At 30.7% G+C, this 24,527-nt stretch overlaps 1 protein-coding gene across 2 annotated transcripts in view; it reads right to left on the reverse strand.

Moving 5' to 3' along the window:
• spel1 (DNA mismatch repair protein spel1) overlaps positions 1-24,527 on the reverse strand; it is a 181,230-nt gene that overhangs the window by 103,509 nt on the left and 53,194 nt on the right. For both annotated transcript variants that reach the window (XM_085821872.1, XM_085821875.1), the window contains 4 exons: positions 19,155-19,271; positions 14,504-14,590; positions 5,530-5,668; positions 4,820-4,897 (listed from right to left, as the gene is read on the reverse strand). In XM_085821872.1, coding sequence (XP_085677998.1) covers positions 4,820-4,897; positions 5,530-5,668; positions 14,504-14,590; positions 19,155-19,271 — 421 coding nt within the window. The remainder of the gene's footprint in view (positions 1-4,819; positions 4,898-5,529; positions 5,669-14,503; positions 14,591-19,154; positions 19,272-24,527) is intronic.

A 24,527-nucleotide genomic window follows, 5' to 3' on the forward strand; every position in this document is an offset into this window, starting at 1 on the left:
ACATAAATCAGTTGGATTTAAAAATATAAGGGAGCTATTAAATTATCTTTCTGTGAAAACAAGTTGTATAGCATAAATGTAATGCAGTAATGCAAATATCACTTGGAAATATAACTTGAAGAAAACTTTTAGTTTTAATAACTACATAATTTTCCACATCCACATCATATTAATTCTACATTTTAAAAGAGAAAATAAAAAAATAAGAAGGGGGAAGGAACTCTAGACATTGTGTTTTTCAAGAGATAAACTCACTATAAATAAAAAAGGAGGGAAGAAAGAGATCACAGATTGCTGTTCTGTGCCTTTTTTACGAAAAGGCACTAAAGAACACAATATTTAAATTTTCCTCCCCACCAACCTAATTCATATTATAAGAATCATTCATTGTTTTGTGTATTTTGACCGAACAACTCCTAATTTAAATTTTAGGGTGTACTGGTGAAAAGTCAAGTGCAAGGTAAAATAAAACATACAAATAATTAAATCAAAAGAAACTATGTTAATTTATTTTGCAAAAGGCATAGTTAAAATTCAAGTAGTAAATGTGATAAAAATCAACAAAATTAAATGAATCAGTATTTTTCAGGAAAAATCTGAGAAAAATCAACATAAGCTATACTCTAACATTGCATCACTGGCATCATTTTCTATTACATTTAGCATTTTCTGATACATTCAAATGCCAGTTTATCAATTTCATAAATTTTGTTTCAAAGGATATTTTCTATATCAGGTTTACTGCTAGAATTACTAGCCTATAGCCCATAAATCAATCATTCAAAAGAAGGGCAACTTCAACTGATCTACAAGAGGAGTTTAAATTTTTGCATATTTCACACCGGAGTACTATTACAGAACAAATATTGCACATACAAATCATTTATTATTAAGAAGGTAAACAACTTTAAAAGTTCTCAAGGAGTAAACAAAATTAAAATTTACAGTAACAAAATCTTGCCAATGAAATTAAGGAATGGTTTTCTCAAGCTATCTGAGACATGAAAAACAATTAACCATACCAAAATTAATTACCTTAACAAATTTCAATTAACTTTAACAATCTATTTAAGAGCTTCCTTTTATTTCAGACAGGTCTTACATTACTACTCAGCTTATAGAAATTTTAAGCATGGATAACTATTATTCCCTGTTATAAAGTGAGCTTTTTTCCGAAACTTCTTTCCCCCCTTTCAGACAATGACTAAACAAGTTTTTCGTTAATTAAATTGCTATAACTTAAAATCTGTTCAAGATAGAATTATGGAAGAGATCTCAAATTAAAGAGCAAATTTTTCTGCTTCTAATGATATTAAATATTAGGAGTTAAATTTAAATTAAGAAATCCTAGTTTATTACGTGGAAATTTACCCAATTTCATTGTGTGTTTCAGCGCATTTGCAAGCAATGTGTGAAAAGAAGTTACCAATTTTTCGTACCAAAAAACAAAATCCCAATTAAAATTAAACCAAACCCATACAAATAATTAATAAAAAGAAATACATGTTGTGTAGCATAAATTTAGAATAATTAATAAATTAAATTTTGATAACCAGTAATTAAATAATTAAATGAATTTGCTACACGACATTGCTCATCCCTATCCATGTCACATCCTATTAAAAGATTTGAAAACCTAAAAGACATAAATAAGGTGCATGACATTCCTAATAGTAAATTATAATTTATACAAGAACTTCTCTATAACTAAATTTTAAAATCTAAGAAATTAAAACTTTAGTAATACAACAAATAAAATCATCACATATAACTTCTATTTGGAACTTATCACATTACAGTTAATACAAAAATTCCTCAGAGTTTATTCTAATGCAATACTAAATGAACGAAGAAAAATCTAAGAAATTAAAACTTTAGTAATACAACAAATAAAATCATCATATATAACTTCTATTTGGAACTTATCACATTACAGTTAATACAAAAATTCCTCAGAATTTATTCTAATGCAATACTAATATGGAAAACTTCCATACGAATCTTTTAACCAGAATATTTAAATAAATATATAGAAGATTTCAAGTATACTCTATAAATATAAAGAAATGTGAAAATGCTTTTTGTTTTAGAAAGATTAAACATTCAGAAACGGAGGCATTTAAAAAAAAAAATAGGTACTTCTTTATTACACCGGCCCCTAAAATTGAATTGCCAATCAATCGAGATATCTCACCAAAATCTGGTTATGTGTTCTTATACCTCATCATGTGATCATATATTAGCACTAGTTGAGTGTTCTTATACCTGGCCATGTAATCATATACCAGCGACGTGTTGCATTTTTGCTCTCGCTGCACAATCTTATATTATTCATTATTATGAGGTTTTCAAATTGTGTGGGAATATGACATTAGTAATGAGGTGGATGGCATATAATTTTCTCAAGAAAGAGGTCTTTTACCTAACAAATAAGTGTGAAATTGGTCACGGCATGATGTTAACGACAAAACCATTTGGAGGTGCAATGGTGGTTCAGTGGTTCCAGATTATGGTTCATGCCTGCTATTAGATTTATGTATTCTTGGGAAGAGGAGTTTAGATTCATGAAATGGTTTAAGAGACAGCTTAATATGTGTGAAAGTGCTGCAGTTGATTGGAACAATTATATGCAATAAAACTATTGTTTAATAATAAGGATAAGGATTCTTAAAAATTTTCTTAGGAAATGACTTGTGAGTATTATTGTTATTATTATATATTGTATTGTTTATTTTCATATTTGCACTTCACGAGCTTGGCAAAATTATAGCTGGGATGTTAGTGCAAATCTAAAATTGCCAAATATGGTTGGGGGTTGCTATAACAAAGAAGTAAAAAAAAATGTTAATTTTTCTTAAAAGAGTAAAAACAAACCGTTGTTTGGCCAGAAAATTCTTTATAATGAAAATAATTTTACACACACAAAAACTGTGGCTCTCAAATAGAAAGCAAGTACATGTAATGTAACAAATTCAATATGTATCTTTTCCTTTGAACTCATATATCCATAAAGTTATATGTTAATATGCTAAATTACAAAAGATATATATACACTGCTCGACATTGAAAATGCAACACCAAGAAGGAGTGGTCAGAAAGTGATGAAATTTGGAAAAAAGAGACAGCAAGCAGCAATAAGTGATCTTTATTTCAAAATGATAGTCAGAATACAAAGCGAGAATGGCATCGGCTCAGTAGGATGTAGGACTCCCGCGGACAGCGATGCACGAAGAAACACATCTAGGCATAGAGTCAATAAGAGTGTGGATGGTGTCCTGACGGATGGCTCTCCATTCCCTTTCAACCATTTGCCACAGTTGGTCTTCTGAACGAGGCAGGGGCAGAGTCTGCAAACAGCATCCAATCACATCCCACACATGTTCGATTGGTGACAGGTCAGGAATGACCTGCTGTGTGGTCGGGCATTATCCTGCTGAAAAACTGCATTAGGCAGCTCCTGAAGGTAGGGGACTGCCACCGGCCACAGTGCATTATCCAAGTATTGTTGTGTGGTCATAGTGCTCTGAATATGAACTAGAGGTCACCTGGAATCGTAGGCATTAGCGCCCCAAACCATTATGAATTGTTGTCGTGCGGTGGGGCGTTACACAGTTACTGCCAGATTAGATCTGTTTTCACGTCGATGCCACACATGTATGCGGCGACTGTCAATGGATAAACAGAAACGAGACTCATCTGAAAACATGAAGTTTCGCCATTCTGCCATCCACATCGCTCCAGTCCAGCACCATTCTAAACGCTGGCGTCTATGCTGTGGGGTCAATGGCAGTCTTAACGAACGCCGTGAGTGCAGGCCACGTTCAACCAATCTACAGGAAATGGTTCTGGTCGACACAGGAACATCCAGGGTATCTTGCACATGCTGCAGAATCACGGTACAAGTGATTTGCAGGACTGCCATAGCTTGTCGGCAGATGCGTCGATCCACACATGCTGACGTCACTCTGGCTGCACCTGCACCCCTCCTTCCCACATTTCCTTGTTCCGACCATGTTCGCCATAGCCAACGCACCGTGCTCGCATCCATATGGGTATCAGCTGCGATTTGATGTAAGGACCAACCCGCCCTTCTCAGGCCGATCACCATAAAATCGTCTATCTGCTGGAAGTGTCTTTGTTGACAGCGGTCTGGCATTCTCTCCTATTACACGTATCCTCTGGGACAAAAACCAACTTTCTTCGATAACTCGTCTGGCAGAAATAACGACATAAGTATTGCCCATTCTGCACGTTCCTTCCCTTATATCTTACTTCACGTGCGTCGGAGAGCTGCGCATTTCACATCATTCGCATAACTCAGTGATGTGCGTCTACTCTAAATTTTGCATAAATTTCTGACCACTCCTTCTTGGTGTTGCATTTTCAGTGTTGAGCAGTGTATATTTGTTATCTACTGAATATAATTAATACATAATAAGAAAACAATTTAACTAGCTTTAATGTCTGGTTTTTGTAAGAACTTTATGCATGATTTTAAGTTTACAGAACGTACCTTATTTATGAATATAAATTAGTTCAAAATTGTTGCATACGTATACACGACTGATGTTGCATACCTGTATTTTAGAATTTTGTATTATTTATTATTTCTACACATTAAGAGCAAAATTAGTAGATACAGGTGTTGTTCAATTAAAAAGTGAAAGAATGAACTATCTGTAACCAAAGCCAAAATTTGTACAATTTTTATGCATCATTTCTTAGGCTAAAATTAAAACACACTTACCACTGCTCATTGAAAGAACTTCTTTTCTTAAACATTATAAGAATATAAATCATATTAAAGAAAAGCACTGACCTAAAATTAAGTAGTTAAAATCAGTGTCCTGAAGCAAGCGTTTTAAGTCCTGCGTCAAATCACCAAACAAGAAATCACCTAAAATATAATTAATTTCACATTTTATAATATATACACTACATAATACTGCAAATCCTGATGTTAAAATTGCGGAGTCAAAATACTAGCTACATCATCATTCATTTATCACAGTTAAATTTGTATTATTATTTTTACAATCAGAAAGCTTTAGGTTACACTAAACACTGATTTGAAAGTTCAACCATCTTAACATCAAATTTAATTCATAGTTCCAACTAAAAACAACTTTTTATTCATACTAAAAAAAAACATTTGATGCTACATGCTGCAAAGGTTTACAATATAGTGTTTAAGCAAAGTTACCTAATCACATTGCCAAATCAGAAGTCTTACAACTGGCTACAATCTAATTTCTAGATCAAAGAATGGATCAAACTACAGTAAAAGTATGATAATTCAGCAAGTTTAAGATTTCAATAATCCTGAATTATCAAATACACCAAATAACATGTTATCTTAAATTATCAAATACACCAAATAACTTATCTTAAATTATCAAATACACCAAATAACATGTTATCTTAATCTTATTAAGATAACATGTTATTTGGTGTATTTGATACGAAAAATCATACCAACAATGCAACATTAAAATTTATTTTGAATAACTGACATATATATTTCTTTACCAGGTTTAATTTCTGTGATGGCAATATTATGTGCTTTCAAAATTTTTTCAAGAGTAAGTCTTGCAGAATTTTCAGTCTTCATATTTGAAGCAACCACAGGCAGAAGACATTCTTGCGGACTTAACTGCACTAAAACTGACTGATAAATAAATAAATAAATAAATTAAACACAGAAATATATAAATGAAAATGGAAATTTTTATACAATTATGTAAAAGCAATAAAAAGTATTTACTTGTAAAACATTAGACATTAAACATTTTAATAAATTGTAATAGCAGTTTTAAAAAAAATTGTGAAACCAAATTTGACAGATGCTTTCAGATTAACACCCATAGTAATGAAAATTCCTTTGAACAACAAAACTATGAAAAGTTTAATAGTCTGAAAAAAGTTTCACGAATTAAGATATTTCAATGATGCCCTCCTGCTCCTAAAAAAATTAAAAAGTCAAGATAGATTTATATTCAGATTATTTTATTATTTTCAATGGCATGAGCACATGGCAAATGTTTTACAAGTAAGAATACATAAAACACGAAACAAAAAGAAAATCTTATTAGACTCCTACAGCCTCAATATTTCCCCTATTTATGTTAATTATGTGCAAATGAATGCATAAATGGACTTCTGTGCGCAAGTTAGTGCATGAAATATATTAATAAAGTGACTGGCAATGTGGTGTTTAATTTGTTTATAATGTGCTGTCATTGTTGGCTTGAAGAAATAGTGAAACAACTACAAAAAATATCGGTTTTAGACCTTCAGGCTGTCAAAGGAACTTGAATCTGCTGTTCTACTACTGCACAAACATTTTACAAGATTGGATATTAGGAAAGAAATCAACAGACTTGGTCCCACTCACTCTCACCTTCCAAAGAGGCCCATTTAAAGTGATAATGTCATGTTAAAGAGAGTCAAAAGGAAAGGAACTCTATACTTCTTCATGACAAGTCCAGATAGGAGTAAGGAACATGCAACTTGCCTTCCTTTTATCATGAAACATTCTGATTGCACATCCCTTCATTGTTTGAAATGGAATCATAAAAAATATCTGCATCACTTTTACAATGGCTCTTGTAACTGGTCACAGATATGTGGACAATGTCTTGGAACTGCATGCAGGGATATTTATGGATCTGTTAGCTGTTTTTTACTAATGGATGATGATATTCATCTACATCAAACATCTCTGTTGTCAGATTTGAAAACAGAAGACATCGCTCAAATGGATTGAAATGCTTTTTTCACAGACTTGAACCTGATTGAGCATGTGTGGGATGCCTTAAGTTGATGAACTGCAATGAACTATGAATGACAAACTGCAATCCTCTTCGAAACTTTCATCTGAAGTATGATTTTCAATTTGAGTGGTGAGCAATTCCACTACACTTCATCAACAGTTTGGTAAATTTTATAAAACCAAGATGTGAGGTTTACATTTCTACGAAAGATGACCACACTGAAGAAAGATCTGCTGCAAAAAAGAGATCATTTTAAAATTTCCATTAATTTGACTTTGAATTCAATGTTTTGACAGTAATCAATTGGCAAGCATTCTAATTATGCTAAATAATGCTTTTATAAAAATTGATTTTAATCTTTTTCAATATATATAACAGTTAATTTTATTTCTATCAATATTCTTTAAATTTACTAAACAGTGTATAAGCAGAGTTTACTCTATTTAAGTTCTAAGCATTCAAAAAGAAAAGAGAAAAAAAAAAAAAAAAAAGACACATTATCCTCATTATTTTATTTGCTAGTTCATCAGCCTGGTTATTTCCATCAATATTGCAGTGAGCAAGAATCGACTGGAAACAAAATGGTTTTCCCCTCCATTTTCCTCTGCTCAAGGAGAAAGTGGCATTCACATATTTTCTCAGAAGTCAGAACTTCACTTTATTCAATAGCTTGTAAGGCAGCCCTACTTTATAAAACATGTACATAGACAGCCATGCTTTCTCTGGCAAATTTTTCTACCTTAAAAGATAGAATTGCTTGTCCTATCAAATGTAGTTTTTTGATTTCCTATGGAAATATAAAATGAAAAAGGAAAAAGGAACAAATTCCTTTGTCTGTATTAGGCAATTTTTCAAAATGATGATATCAGTATAAAACAGACATGGTCAAACTGCAGCTTGGAAGCTATTCGCAGCACTTTGCCTCCTGAAACGCGACTTGTTTGCAATCAATAGCAGTTTTATTTTTGAAATAGAAATCATGCAATGGCACATTTCTTTAATTGCTAATTTAATTTCCTAAATTATATTTACTGTGCAATAATTTATCTATTTCAAATTGTCCATGACAGGCTTTTTGCCAGAGTAACAGAAAATTTCAATTTCTGAAAACTAGTATAATGGTCTTATTATTTCTACAGCAGACAATGGCCATCAGGATAGGTCAAAATATACAAAGTTAATCTAAAAGAGGCTCAATAATATTAACATTCTCTCAAGTTAATTTTATATCAAGCACTTTCTACTTACATTCCTTCTGTGTGATACCATTCTTCAGATTTGTGATTCAATGTCTTGGAAGATTTGCTATTCGTAATAGTGCATTACTTTTATTCAGTCCTTGAATGGCATGAGTAAAGCTGAAAAATCACTGTCCATGCAAGGCTCTTTCAATTTGATGATTTTTTGATTGGTGAGGTGAACTATCCCTATCATACTTGATTAGGAGACTAGTCTTAATTTTCTCAGCTGTGAGTGTCCTTCAAAATTAATTCTCCATTGCTTCACAGTTTTTGAAATCACTCACAGTATTATGCTGCAATGAACACTTTTTCCATATGAAACTCTTTATTTTTCACTATAATTTCTTTGTAATTCTATGCAGAGATCATAATTCATTTCAGCAATAGTAGAGCATCCTGTTTGGCTTCAATGGGGTGACCCACTGCATTGACGATGATTTCAATTCTGGTCAAAATGTTAGTTCATGTTTTATCAATTGCTGTTTTAAGACAGAAGTCTTTTTCCTTCATCATTAAATCTTCATATCAATAGTGCTGCATTAAGCAATGAGGGATCAATTGAACACAAACTTCTCTTTTCAGCAAAGCTTCAGTCAAAGCATGGCATATTAATGATGGAAAAATTACTTTAGCTTATGATATTTTTTGGTATATTGGTTAATGATTGTCTTTCTAGCTAAATGAAAACATCTAACTAGGTTAGAGCCAACTTTCTGCTACTCGGTATTTTTAAACATTTTCACCCTTTAATTCAGTGACCTGCACCAGTTGTCCTGGTTCTGATACCAGCATCACATTCTTTAATCTGTTGATATTTTTGGTCTTTCTAATCTTCAATTATCATTTATGTCTGACTTCACGAAAGTTTAGTAGCCCAACAAAAAGTTCTACTATGATCCACTGCCTGATTACTACTAATTTCATACAATTAATGTAAAATTTTGTTGGAGTTTAGTGCCATAAATAAGTTTCTAGTTTTCAACTCTGGTCGTTCTTTTGCTGAAGTCACAATACCCTCATATGTCTACTGTCTCCATTTCAGATTTATTTTCTGTACACAGGTTGTGTAACAATTAAGCTGACAAGTCAATAAGAAAATTTTTTATTTCAAGCTTTCTTCTCAATTACTTAGAGATTTAAGATGAGACAGTAAGTCATTTGACCACCTTTATGATTCTAATAGTTAACAGTTAAAGTAGGATAGATCTGTATACCTGCTTGGCAAAGAACTCAGAAAATAAACTATTATGTAGACGTCTGCTGTGTCACATAAGACCTCCACATCAAACATCTCTGCATGTCAATAGAAATTTTAAGAATTAAAACGTTCATAATTTATCTATATTTTTTTAATAAATTCATTATAGTAGTCATACGTATGTTTTCTTTCTTTCCCTTTAGTTTTTTATTTACCTTGTATATGTAAAAGAGTTCAAAATTCATTCATCAGTCATGGCTGGCAGACAGTTGGAATGTGTGCCCAACAAAGTATTTACAACATCTCGGCATGAACTGTTGATTTATTAGCAACAGGTTATCTATGTCCAGAATTATTGGACTGATTTCAGACATAGTTTCAAAAACCAACCAAGAAGATTTCAAGAAATTTTAATTATGCAGTGTACTGATTACTTAAAAATTAATGCCACGATGAAATAGTATAGAATTCAGTTGATAGTGATGATTCGAATACTCCTGAAATTGCAATTATGTTCTTATTTTTAGTGAATTCTATACTAGGCATCAATAAAATTAGTCATTCCAAGATTTAAGTTAAAATGTTTAAAGATTTCTCAGGTTAGGATTCAAATGATGAAAAAAGCCTCAAGATTCGATGTTTGGAATTTAAAATCTTTCTGAAGATTCCTGTGATCTGAGGATTCAAAAGTACCAGCCTTAAATAAAACAAAATGTAACTTATAATCCATTTCTCATTTAATGAATTAATTCAATTACTTTAAGCTAGATTTGATCTCGGTATGTTGACCCTCATGTTAATTGTGTGGAGGAACAAAATTAATTTTTGTGCAAAAGCCTAAAAAAAGTTAATAGCTTATTTTTAAATACTTTGCTTTTCTTGAATAACAGTTTCTCTTCAATGTGCATCGACTTGTATCACTTAATTTATTCTTCTTAAAGACTGCTTATGAAGTAAAAAAAGGGGGGAACACACAATAATTATTTATAATTCCTTCTAATAAAGTCGTTTTCAGATAACTGTAGACCAACACATATTCTTCTGATTTCTGTTTAGCTCTACTAAAACCAATACATTAGCAAAACCTCTACTAAAGCCAATAATAATTATAAATGGAGGGGGATAAGGAAATCAGAGGAAAATGTTTTGTTTTTCTACCTGAAGTCTTACTACCTACTTAGTTGCATAGTGCAATAGTTAAAAATTTATATTTTCTAGGGACTTTTCTAAACACAAAGCAGAAGATATAAGATTAATTTATTCATTTTATATGAGGGTCACTCTGAAATTTTTTAGATACACATAGGTTTTTAAGCTGTACTTACTAAATTTTAGGTGTTCTAAATAGTCTCCTCCAACATTAGTGCCCTTCTGTAGGCAAAATTTCCAAAGATTAAATGCCTCAAGCTATTCATTTCTTGGAATTGATTAAAGAAAAAAAAAAGCATTTATAGCCTCAACAATCTAATTTTTTTAATGAAAACGACATCCATGCAAGCATAAAAAATAGCCTGAAATTACACATAGCTAAATATAGGGTGAACAGAATGGATGTTCTATCACTTGTTTTTGTTCAAGAAGCTCGACTGTTAATCCTGCTGAATGAGAAGATGCAATGTCATGCTGTATCATGAGTCCTCTAAATTCATTTCTTGAAAAATTTCTGGAAGACACTTAGTGGTGTACCAGTTAGAGTGACTGTCTTCTGTCATTCCCAGTTAGCTGTGACTGTCTTTTATCCTTCCAGCTTGATGGCTTTGACCAGACCTGTACTTCTGAAGAAAACGGCATACATTATTTTTTCATGGCACATTGTCTTTTCACCATTGTGGGCATGGGATCACTTTCAAAGACCCATACTTTACTTTCTTGACGTGTTAGAATGTCAAAAAATGGTATGTATGTTTCATCACCAGTTAAGATTTTAGAAATAATGTGGTGGCCACCATCTTTAAGTAATTTAAGGGTTCATATACAATTCTTCATAAATAATTTTATGTATGGTAGCAGACCCAATGTTAAGTTCTTTCTGTATCATTTGGTAGGCACAACGATTATCATTGATTAACATTTTCCGTATGACAGACACATTACCTCGGATTGCAGCTGACAATGGCCTTCCTGTGTGTTCTTCATCTTGAACAGAGTTGTGACGTTTGTTAAATTCTGTAAACCATCTGAATACAGTAGCATGAAATGGACCTTCATTTCAAAATGCCAATTATAGATTTGAATGCATTCCTCCCGATTTAATCTTATTTTCAAATCATAGTGCAATAATGTTCTTGCGTCAACTCTAGTTTACCTTCTGCTGAAAATTTATTCTATGCTAACTTACTTGCAGTAGGCCAATAAAAAAATCACTTGCTAAGCTAAAGTAGTTCACATTTTCAAATCCAACCGTTAATTTTTTTCTGCCACTTATCGTCTACGCGTATCCAAAAAATTTCAGTGTGACCATACATATGTAATCATATTAATCACATATAAAATAGAAAATTCTCATTCATTTACTTAAAAGTTGTTTCTTTAGCTTCAAACTTTTTTTTTTTTTTTTTTTTTTTTTTTGGAAACTATACAAATTTTGACTTGCACTCTCAAATGTTCATGAAATCTGCTATATGGCTCATACTGTCTTGAATTTTGTCCATCCCTGGTATAAAACATAACCATTTCAGTTTGGGATGCACTGCTAAAGCTATTTTTTCATAGTTTTTATATAAACAAATATTAAAAATCCTAAGAAAAACTGATTCTTCTTCAAAATTTTATAATCATTTGATGACTGAGATTCTCTTCAGCAAGGCCTTAATTCCAGTTTTTTACTGATTTTAAATACCAAAGAAACACTTCCAAAGTTGTAATAAATATCCTTATCAAAAAACTAAAATTATAAATGAAAAAATTTTGAAAATCTGAATGAATTTTAACTTATGCTTCTAAATCTAAATGTTGAATTAGTTATTTTAGGTAATATGTTACTTTTTTATTACTTCCTTTCTGCAGCTTCTTTGTCATGTTTAGATATGCCAACTTCTGAAGAGGTCTATCAGTAATACTTAATTGAATTACAACTGTTATATTCAAGCATTCGCCAATTTGAAAGGAAGGGATTCTATAGCATACAGTGGATATTAGACCATACAATAAAAGGTACATTACATTTTTGCAACAGAAACAAAGGATTTAAAATAAAAATTAAACACATTTTCCCACATTTCTACCTGACCTAAGTTAGATTTATTGCATGTTTTGCAGCGTGGTTGAACACGTTCTAGTAACAACAAATAGTGCATGAGTACAGTTAAGCCCTGCTACAACGAAACTCCAGCTATAACAAACAAATCTTTTGGTCCCATCAAATTTCCTATACACTTAATGTTGTTTTATACTGCTACAGCAAACTTTCAAAATAATTAGAATTTAATGAAGCAAACTATGGTATCTTTGACGAAAACTTCTTGGTATTTTTTTTAATTTTCCTCAAAATTTCTGCAATTTTTAATAAAAAATTACCAATCCTTAAATTGTTCACATTTAGAATGTTAGGACCACATTCCTTCTGCAATTGAAAATGCATCAGTCAGTGCATTGCTGAAAAGTATTAAAAAAAGTAGTCAACATTACTTGGCAAGCTCTCCAAATTTGAACAGCTTAATTGGTTCCCAACAGTTTTGAAATGCTGTGACATGCTACATAAATTCAAAGAGCAGCAAAAACTTCTTCAAAACTGCAAATTTAGTTTCCAGTTGAAAAACATCAACAGAAAAGTTTTGAAACAATAAAATCACATACCAAACATATGAAAATTAAACTTTTTCAAAATCTGTAACAGCTTCTCTGTAACCTTTATCAGAATGTAGAGTAGTTCGAATTAAATAGGAAGCAAAGTGTTGTAATTTAAAATTTGTGTAGTTGCAAAGTTGTGACTTGAAATTTCAAGTGGTAACATTACTGGGAGAGCATTCAAATCACGCTGTCTTAGACCTCTTAATGGCTTACCTATTTGCCATTAACTTTGAGACCGCAATTTATATAGCAAACACCCATGAATTTTCTTATCTTGAAACAGATTACTGCACACTTAAACATACAGTTTTCCAGAAAAAGAAAAACAGAATACAATTTGGTGACCAATAAAATGGGTATGAAAAACTATTGCCCCTCCCCACAAACAGGACTACTTTTTATATAACCATATCTTCTTGGGAATGGGCTATAATTCTGCAATATCATACACTCATGGGAAAATACACTGTTGTTTGTTCCACAATATTATTTTTAAAAAAATTTCTTAAATTACATTGCATTTTTTTATACCCCACTCATAAAAATAAGTAACTTTAAACAAAAAAGCAAAAGAACACTGAAAATAGTAACAATTCCTTTCAAGTTTTCCTCCCCCCTCCCATTTTTTAAAGGAACAAAATTATATGACACATTTGTAAAAAATAACCATCGTATATTCCCATGTATAAGGCAAGTATTTTTATAACTTTTTCCAAAGATAAATTATGGGACTTACATGTGGAACTGTTAATCTTATAAAAAAATGTAGGTTCTTTGTTAGCTGGATGCAAGCGATAAACCGCCAAATATAGCATCTTTTTATTTCTTTACTTAAGTTTATGAAAAGATTAATTTTAAATGAAATCAGTTGTTTCATTTTCAAATTGCTGTTTTGTTGTGTCATCTCCAAAATGAAAATAACACAAGCACAAATATGACAGATCGTATAATGTCAATAATTGAATAGGAAAAAAAAGTCCTAACTTATATAGGGTTACCAGAGTTAAAACTATCGGTGCTGTCATTTTATTTTATAATGATTTCATTGTAAAATATTCTACCCATTTTACGTGCTTGATAACATGTTCAAGCTTTATAAGAACTTTTTCCTTTTATTCTGCCATTTCAGCATATATACAGGTTTTGAATTTTGGGGAAATTTTTGAAGAAAAATGCACTCTTGGTTTATATTCGGTTTGGTTTGGTTTATGTGATTACGGCAAAGCCTCAAGGGCTACCTGCCTAAGGGAAAGGATGCCTTCATGGAGGATTTTCTAAGGGAAACTCACTTGTATAGACGTTACACATGGGGAAAATCACAAACACGCCTATGCAGCCAGCCCATTTGTGGGATTCGAACCTCGAACTGGTCTACCAGTGCTCAGCGACTTTACTGTTATGCCGCTGGTTTGCCCAGCTTCAATTTGGAAATAGACGATAAATTAAATAATACTTTAAAAAAAATTGCACCTACACACATACAAAAGATATAATATAAGTACCTGAAAATTGGTTAAATCTAATTTGTCAACAACTCGGCAAATCTGAATTTCACGGAGTACTGTGTCACAATGAGCTATTCCAAGAATCTGAAATATAAAAATAAATATATATAAATAAGGCAGTTAAACTCAGCCCAATAACTGGAAAGAAAAAAAATTCTTTCAATTAAAAGATGGTTTACATTTCAAAAAATCTGATGTGTACACCACATGACTTCCTTGTATTGGAATATTAAATTATAGGCATTTTTTCTCACATTTCATTCAAACTTATTGGATTGAATTAAATCTACTTCGCCGACGGCGCATAAACCACAATAGAATAAATGCATTCTTTAAAATTCACTCTAGTACTTGTTTACGATAGCGACACTCTGGCGCTAGATTCACTTAACAGTATTAATAATTATATAACAGTTAACTTATATAATAATTTTATAACGGAAACTAAGTTAACTGTTATATAATCCAATAATTATATAACAGTTAACTTATATATTTCGTTCATATTATAATTCATAATGCACAAAATTTATATCATTTAAAGAATAGAATTATCTAATCGTTGCCACATGTTCTATTCAAATACTATAATAAAGCTAGAATGATGTATAAAAGAAATTAAGCAAAGAAAACAAAAAAGAAACAGTTTTTCACAGACGGTTGAATATGTCTCATTTAATTAATTCAGTTCTCACTTCGCGAGAAAGCAAAAATATATAAGAACTCAAAATATCTATATTAAAAATTACAAAGTAAATCTTAAACGCTTATTTCCTCAACAAAATTCCAGAACGGATTAAGCATGATTTAAATGATAAATGAAGGTGTTATCTTTGTTGTTGCGAAGCTAAGTTTCTCTAGATTGGCAACAAATCCACTAGTTTCCTGCTTCAAATGTAAACATCAATGGCCGCCATTAAAAAAGGCTTAGCGGCAATTAAACAACTTTAAAATTGCTGATAATTCTAAAAATATTGCACACAGATTTACTAAAGGCATAAAATCCTTAACCGGAAGATAAAAACAACATAATTCAATCATTTTTAAAGCAAAAAATGTACAATTTACCAACATATAAGAAAAAAGAAACTGAGATCACTGAGCCGGGTAACAGAGTGGATATATATATAAATATATTTATATACGTTTGGTGCGACCGATTGCAACCAAAATACGAGGTGCACATCTACATGTTATAGCAGTCCTATATACAAAATTTCAACGTTCTGAGGCTACTTGTTTTTGAGTTAGCGAGATACGTACATACGCACGAACATACGTACATACGTTCGTACAGACGCCACGAAAAATTCTCGTCAGAATTCATTTTAAAGCAGTTTTATAATTTTTTTGAAGGAAAAGAGTATTTTATTCTGTCCTTACGTACAGATATCACGCAAAGACATCGTTAAATTGCATTCAATAGCGGTCAAAATGGATATTTTCGTTGAATTATGCTGCCTGAAACTTTTCGCGATTACAATACTTCCTTTTTACTTCGTACAAGGAAGTAAAAAGGTGAACATCTAACAACCTCCCAGTCTTTCCTAAATAAAAAGGCAAAATTCCAAGACAGTTGCTTATTTAACAAACATTAATATATCCCCTTTTCAATAAGGAAAGGAAAAAAAAGAAACGACTACTGTATGCTATGTTTTCTCTATAAATTCTTAGAAGCGCTTTTCATCTCCATTTGACAATTTTCAGACACTCAAAAGCAGAATAGTAGAACAAAACATGCATAAAAAATTTCTTCCTGTTATTTCGGCATCAGTATATTTATTGTGAAATTAACTCCTAAAAACAAACATAAAAATCACTTAATATGGCATCTTAAATTATCATGCAAATAATTCTTTTATCTTAAAATTATTCACAATACAAGGAACAATTTTAAAATAAATTTTACTTTATAATCCAAATGAATACTATTAAAAACCAATTTTACACAATATTACTATATTTTTACTATAAAAATGAAATATAAAATGAATGGTACGATATCTTTCTTACAGATGTAGATATCAACAGATATTAGAATATTTCAAGTCAACAGAAGACCTGAAATTTTACTTTTTTCGGATGCAATAAAGTTTCATGAAGGTGAAACAGTAGAATTTAATATGTTATTAGAAATAAGAAAGACCAATTAAATCAGTTAAGATAGATGAAGAAAAAGGTTAGTCATCAGCAAATGCATGCATTTGTGAAGAAAGAACAAAAAATTCCAAGTTAAGACTTTCAGAATTGATTCAGAGATAAAATGTTAATATGAAAAAATGCATACTATATAAGAAACTAAAATGTACTTTGGCTACATGGATGAAACATATGAATTATTAGATAGAAGCTACATATAAGTAAGCAGAAAGGAAAGAAGCATCTAAAATTTGTTTAGATACATAAAGAAAGTTTTGATATCTTTAAATGTGGTAAGAAGCTATGAAAGCAAATTTAATGCATTTGATTTTTATGGAAGATAAATGACTTGGAAAAACAGAAAAATAAAATTAGATGGCTAGAATTTACTTCCAGTTGTGAAGAAATTGCCACACAGCCAAATGTTATTTTTATTTACTTCTGGCTACTATTATAGCACTTCTATATCACTTAGTGATAAATAAATCACTTTAATTTAACTAAATTGTTCTTAACTCTCTTTCATAAAGTGGATGACATACTACTTTCCAAAGAATACTATCCATTGTGGCATTATTGAAAAGGCCTGGCAGATGGACTGGCCAAGGCTAACTTAAAAGGGGGACTTATTTTAATTAGATTCTCTTGTCAAACAAAAAAGGGGGACTTATTTTAATTAGATTCTCTTGTCAATTTTTCTACTGTTAAAAGACTCATTAAATTCAGCATCAATGTATATCAACAAAAACTCTTTGCAGAAGTAGTGGGGAAGATATTGAGGGATTTTTTATGGAGATCTTAGGCCCTTCATTATATACCTAGAGCTCTGAATGTGATAAAATTTTATTAGAAAACTGGTGACGATTTTTTGGGAGAAAAAAAAAATCTCCAACATATGGGTTAACTGGTGACTCATAAATGTGTACATTACATAACTATCTCTTCAGTTGTCCTGATCCTAATGATGCTGCAGATAATAATATGAATAAAATGTTAACTTTTTGTTTCTTTCAAGACTTTACAAGGCTGCACTACAGGAATTAATGGCTGAAAAGAGTTACAGTCCTATGTGGAACTTTATAATAATGGTGAGGAAGAGAAAGTTCCATTACCAAAAAGACACAGCATCCCCTACCACAAAAAAGGGGGGGAAATGCCCAAAAGTTTTTAAATCGGCTTAATGTTTAGTTACAACCTTTTTAAATGTAAACTCTGCATTATGTGCCATTACTGTGCAAAATAAAATACATAAAACTAAATATGCTTTTCTACATATATATACAAAATTCTCTGTTTATTTGGTAGCAGCCCATGGTTTAAACCACTTAAATGAGTTTACAGCTATTTATAAAGAATTAATGAGAATTTAGTTGTTCTGAAAGAAGTAAAATATAAATGTCAAGGAAAATGTAGTGAGTTATTTTTGAGAAATTAAAAAATGTTACTTTCTTAACAAGTATGAAAATTTCAAATACTATTATTCAAGTCATCTGATTTGTATAATAGAGTAACAAGAAATGAAAATTTAAGTGATAAAAAAGATAAACCTAAAAAATTAGAATCAATAAAGAAAGACATAATTTCATCAATAGATAAAGTTCCAACAATGCTTTTAATAAATTGCATTGATTCAAAAGATATGCTTGATAAACTGTGTTTCACATATGAAAGAGATTCTGATCAACAAAAATTAATCTTGTTACAAAATTTTTTTTCATATCAAACATAAAGAAGGAACTGACTGTAAGAAACAAACTGACTTATATTCCAGTAAAAATAAAGCATTTGCTAATTACCATATCTCAATTTAACTAACAGTGTTCAGTGATTTCACATATTTTAGTTGGCATAAAATAAAAAGAACAGAATAAAGTTTCCACAACAAAAAAGGGGGAATTCAAACACTACTTCCTTTTTTTTCATACATAGTCAGAGAATTGATGTATTTAAAAAAATAAACACAGAAAAGAAAAATATCTGAAAGGCTTCAGATTTTAATGGCTATCCAAAAGGAGCTCTTTTAATATTTAATATGATTTATTAATGGAGATGGTGCAGGTAGAATATCCAAACATTTTAGAGGACACTAAATGAATATATATTTAGACTAACATGAGAACGTTATACATCTGCACATTTTAAAAGTGAAAAATATAGAATACCAGAAAAGTATTTAATATTTTTAATTAGATACATTATGAATTAAATGCATTTTTTATTTAAATCAGATAATAAAAAAAATAGTCTTAAAAACTGAATCTTTTGCTTTTAAATAGTTTAGTTTGTTAATCAATAAAAAACAGATTAAATTTGAAAGATAAATATCTTGTATTTTTCTTAATGCAACAAACTCGAATGAAAAGTGAAACAACACATTTACAGTGGAAGGCATTTAAAGTGAATGAATACAAAATCAGGGTTCAAGACTAATAGCCCTTTTGGGCTAAGAGTACAAAAATGTTATCAGAAACTAACAGAAATTCTTTAGAGGAAATAAATTACAAATTACCACTTCAGGTCCCTCTAAAATCATTTTTATGGCCATTAATCCTCTTGATTCATGTACATATGTTTCACAATCTCCAAAAAGCAGGTCTTCAATAGTAGTCAGATTACCTGGTGATGCCTTGAAAGGAAGAAAGATTTCACTTTTAAAGATATATACCCCCTCCTTTTATTTTATTTTTTTAAATCACACTCATAAGCTACATTTAAGGATAAGAAACAATTTGTAAAATATATGAAGTTCATGAATAGGGAAATTTATCGTTGGCTTGTTTTTTAAACTATAAACTATATCCTTGTAAATAATAAAAATCTGAAATGTATGCAACTATCTACTGCATAGCAAATTTCTTCACCATATGAAATTTCCTCAATTCTATACTCATTTCACCATTTTAACAGGGTAACATGGCAGAAAATTTATTAGAAACCTTTGTCATACATACAAATAAATGAATTTTTAGCAAAAGTGCAATGCATTAGTAACACATTCTGGTTGAAAAAGGAGTTTAATTTATTAATGAATTTGTCTAGCTTTTATTATTGTAGTTATTCTTACATCCAGATCAGATCATAAATCTCAGCAAATGGTTTGTTTTAGGAGAAACTTTACTTTTGAATACATATTTCAGTGACCTTTTAAAATCAATTTTGAATTTATGTGGTAAATGCATGAAACTTAATTTTCCCATTTAATTTTTTTTTTTTTTTAGATTCTGAATTAAAACTTTAAACACACTTCAACAAGGCATTTTACTAGTAAAAATTGGTTTGTTTACAATCTAAAAAGTAAATTTTGTTTACAATTAGAACAAAAACAAATAGGAATAGAGTTTTAAGAAAAACCACCTCTCAATTTTCCCTGCATTTAAACGGACAAATGCCACCCTCCCAATAAAAAGCTGGAAAAAATAGTTTTTGTTTTCTTTTTTTTTAATAGATCTAAAATTAGAAACTATAGCACTTTCTATAGTTGAAAACAGCATATGTTTCACCTGCGCATGCATCTCAATACTAGCCATACATGCATACACCTTGAGCTTTTGGATATGTTTGTTATGTGAAAATAAGTGAGAGTTTTGAGAAAACTCATGGCTGCAAGTGATCATGAGAATAAAGAGCTAAAGCTTAATTATAGTCCAAGAGTCCACTGTGTAAAATTTCTGGTCCGTTGTGACCGCAAATCTATGGATTAACATAGTCATCCACAAGTAACGAGTAAGTCGGATGTTTCAATTTTTATTACACAGTTTTTATAAAAAATTTAAATTATTTATGTACTGTGTTAGACTACCTTGAGAACAATTACTTTCTATTATTATCTTGTGGTATTTTATTAAAAATATAATGTTGATAAAAAGTGCACTCAAAGAAGATTTAAAGCTACTAGCTTTGGAACTAAATATAGAACTAAGTGAAGAATTAAACAAATTAATGAACTAAATATAGAATTAAGCAATTGCTACAGATTTAAATCTAATGATTAAACACAGTGAATCTTTTAAATTCGATCTAGATCTAGTAGGGTAATTCTATAGTAGAGCACCGTAACTCTGAAGAAGTGGAAATTGCTCAATTATGAGCTCAAATCAAAACTGATAATAACGGTCAAGACAAAGCAAAAGGAGAAAATTCCGATTCCTTAGATTCCCTTCTTATAAGATTTCTAAGAAGAAGGTTCCAAGTAAACCTGCACAGTGGAGTTATTTTTCTCTTCTTTAAAAAAAGCTTTCACAACAAAAAATGTGCCTGAAGAATCTAAAGCAGAAATATTGTTAAACATGTTAAGGAAAAATTGCTTCAAACATTATCATATATATAACATATGAGGATATAAGTGATGATGAAAAAGTAAAAAATATTGTTCTAAAAGAATTCGAATTTATGGCACAAACTGCTTTAGAGAATTATAAAAGGCTGAAAGTTGGTTTCTCCCTCAGCAAATAGCAAAGGAAGCAAATTTATTTCCCCCATCCTGCAGAAAGTATCTTAACGAAAGTGTGAACAGCTTTCCAAAATTTCGCAATTATAAAACATCAAAAAATATTTTAAAGGCATTCTCTGCAAATGTAAAAGGCTTAAAGTGTGTTCCTTGTGAAAAAAATCACGTCTTGGCAAAATACCCATATTACTTGAAAGTACCAGTGAATGATTGAGTTGAAATAGTCAAACATAATAAATTGTGTTTTAATTTTTTAAATAACTTGCATTCTCTGTCCAACTGCAGTTCAAAAATTTCAAGTTTTTGTAAAAAATGACATTCCAACACTTTGGATTTAGCGAAGCAGGCCTTGTCTTTCAATGGCACCAATAACTGTGTTTTTCAGATCAAAAGAAAAAATTCAAATACCAGTAGAGGTGAAAGGGTGACAGTCGAATCAAAATATAAACACAGACTTGAAGGTTGCAGCTACAGAATTCATATCTAAGAGCTTAACTTTCATGAGACATCATTGACAAAGAAAAAGTACAACTTTATTGAGTGTGGCAGTTTGTTATTTGTCAACTCAAACAGGAAATTTAATTATATTATGATCTGTGCTTGACAGAAGTTCTAAATCAATTTTTTTATTGTGGAGGTGTTTGGATTTATTCACAATTAACTTTCTGAAGCCGGCGGTACAGCAGTTGTACCAGGAAAATGATTTTCTTTAACGCCGGCTGTGGTACAACTGTCCTATCAGCTATCCATTTCTAATTTTAGAGAATCATCTATCTGTAGATCTCTGTGTGGTCCATTGTCACTGCTCAGAATAGCCGCCGGCTACGCATTATTTCCCATTTCTTATCAGTTTGGCTACATTTTGGCAAAAACCGCAGGTTTCGTCTCGTGCCTATATACTTGAAAATCAAATAGAGGCCATCTCTTTCTCAAACGTTACAGCACTGTCTTATAATTTTAGTGCTAACTTTTGCTATGATTAAAACGTCAGCGACTTTGCACGCTGTTTAAGCTTACCAGATTTAATGCTTTTTAATCATAGCAAATAAGAATAGATTAATATTTTAGATTTAATGCCCTTCTAGAAAATAGGTAAAACCGCTTTTTATCGTTTACTTCCTTTTTATACTTATGAATAATAAGATTTTATTTTGACCACCCTTTTTTTTTTTTTTTTTTTTTTTTTTTTTTTTTTTTTTGGAGTGCATAAAACTCTTAAGAACTGTTAACTCTTTCAAAGTGCTTCTATTATGTAGGCAATTTTGTCTGATTTATCGGGAGATAAATAAGAGACAATTGTATGCATAATAGTTTTTGTGATTTTCATTCATTCAATAATTGCTTTCAATGATTTTCATTGATTGTAAATTAAATAAAATCAATTTATCTTTAGACCCTCTTTTAGGATGAGATCTGCAAAAAAGTATTTAATATCAATAAAGCTCATGTTGCTTCTAAATTGAATCAAAACATCAGTTACATTGTATAAAATTTCGGCCAGTTTTATTTGCTGAAATTCTTATACTCCTCAAGAGATAAAGGGAATTCAGACAAGTTAATAAAAAAAATTATCTTTAAAAAAGGTTGTTATTTTGTCTGTAATAAGGTTGTATGTCAACTTACTATTAAATGTATGAGAATTAGGATTGGATTACGAACAAAGCACGCGAACACTATCTGCTTAAAGGGATGGATGCTTTCGTGTAAACCTTTTTAAGAGAAAATTGCTCGCATTTATGTTCCTGGTGGAAAACTCCACATGTAATCAATTCGTTCTTCGGGTTTGATTGGATTAATTTTGTTCGCTTACTGAATTACATCAAAGCACACAACAATTACCTGTATAAGGGGAGTTATGCCTTCATGGAGGACTTTCTAAGAGAAGCTGGCTTGCATTTACGTTACACAAAAACCGTGAATCCAACTATTTTGCCGGGATTCAAACCCAAGCGAGCTACAAGTGTTCAGCCACCTTTACCGCTCTACTGAAGAGCCCGTAAAAATATTTATAAAGGAAAAGTATTGAAAATTAATTTACTAACCTATATTTCTCAATCGACAGTACATAAATTACGCATATGAGGGGGATTATTTGTGAATAAATAAACTGTATTGCACTTTTCTCCACTATTTCATATTACGATGGAATTATTGCATTTCAAAGTTATTTCTCATGAATTAATTTTGCTCCGTTCATGATTTTTGATATTTTCAAAGAGAAAATTCCACACTTTAAATAAAATACACGAAAAGATACTTTATGCAAAATTTGGCGTAAACGGTTTTCTTAATTTTGCTTTGAAAATATTCCAGGGTAATCGTTTTCATTACTGGAAGAAATATGAAAAACAGATTTACTACATTGTGTCAACACCCAGTATGTCCTTATTCTTTTGAAAACATGAAAGATTATTCTTTCTAAAATAAATTAAAAAATATATTATGTGCAAATAGAATATTCATTGAAAATAAAATAGACTTCAACCTTTCGATATAACAATGGTTTTAGATGAAATTTCTGCCTATGAATTGATGTATAATTTTTCATGAACATTTAAAACTGTTCTGAAAAATACTTTTGATGATTGCATGTATAGGTCACAAATTTTGTTTCTCTGCTAACATAAACAAAAGCCAATTTTACAAAGAAAAATTCTCGTTAAAGATATACCTCTTTTGCCTGATAGTTCAATGTAATATTTGTTAAAGTTAAATGATGAAACACAATCAATGTATCTCTTATTTTCTTTTTTATATTATAATAACAAAATTATCGAAAAAAAGCAGATTTAAAGCTCTGTTATTGTTATGTAAAGCTTTATTATTGCTGTAAGTTCATCTCAAAATCTAAATGTATTGAATCTCATTCTAATCATCTAATAGTAATAAATATTATTAATGAATTTATTATTATTAGTTCATTAAATTAGTCATTACCATTATTTTGTTAATAAAAAACGTTTTTTAAAAATTGCATTCCAACCTGCAGACTTACAATGCTAGTTCGTATTTATTACATTTTGTAAAATTTTGTTCTCGTTTTCTTATTTCTAATACAAAAATATGCTAATACAGTCAAAAGTCGCTAATTCGAACACCCATAATCCGGAATGATCTATAATCCGGACCTCAAAGCTACAAACTTTCTGCACATGCCTCGCGTTGATGCATGCGCGTAAGACCTCTACGGCTGCGCATATGCGTGTGTGCATGTGCATAATACGTTTACGCATGCGCATTTAATGTATAATGGACAGTGTATAAGCTAAAATTATCTAATTATCTATTTCAGTTAATGTTGCAGATTGCGTTGTTCCTTAATCTTCGAATTGGATCCGGATTATTATTGTTTGCAGGCTGTTAGAGCAATTTTATAAAAGTAAGCTTGAACTTTCGATTACGTCAAACAGAATTTCCGATGCTGGAGCTCCCAAA

Source organism: Stegodyphus dumicola, chromosome 1 (genome assembly GCF_044657685.1).
Source record: "Stegodyphus dumicola isolate Sdum_Otavi_A_Nest chromosome 1, ASM4465768v1".
NCBI classification, from domain to species: Eukaryota; Metazoa; Arthropoda; class Arachnida; order Araneae; family Eresidae; genus Stegodyphus; species Stegodyphus dumicola.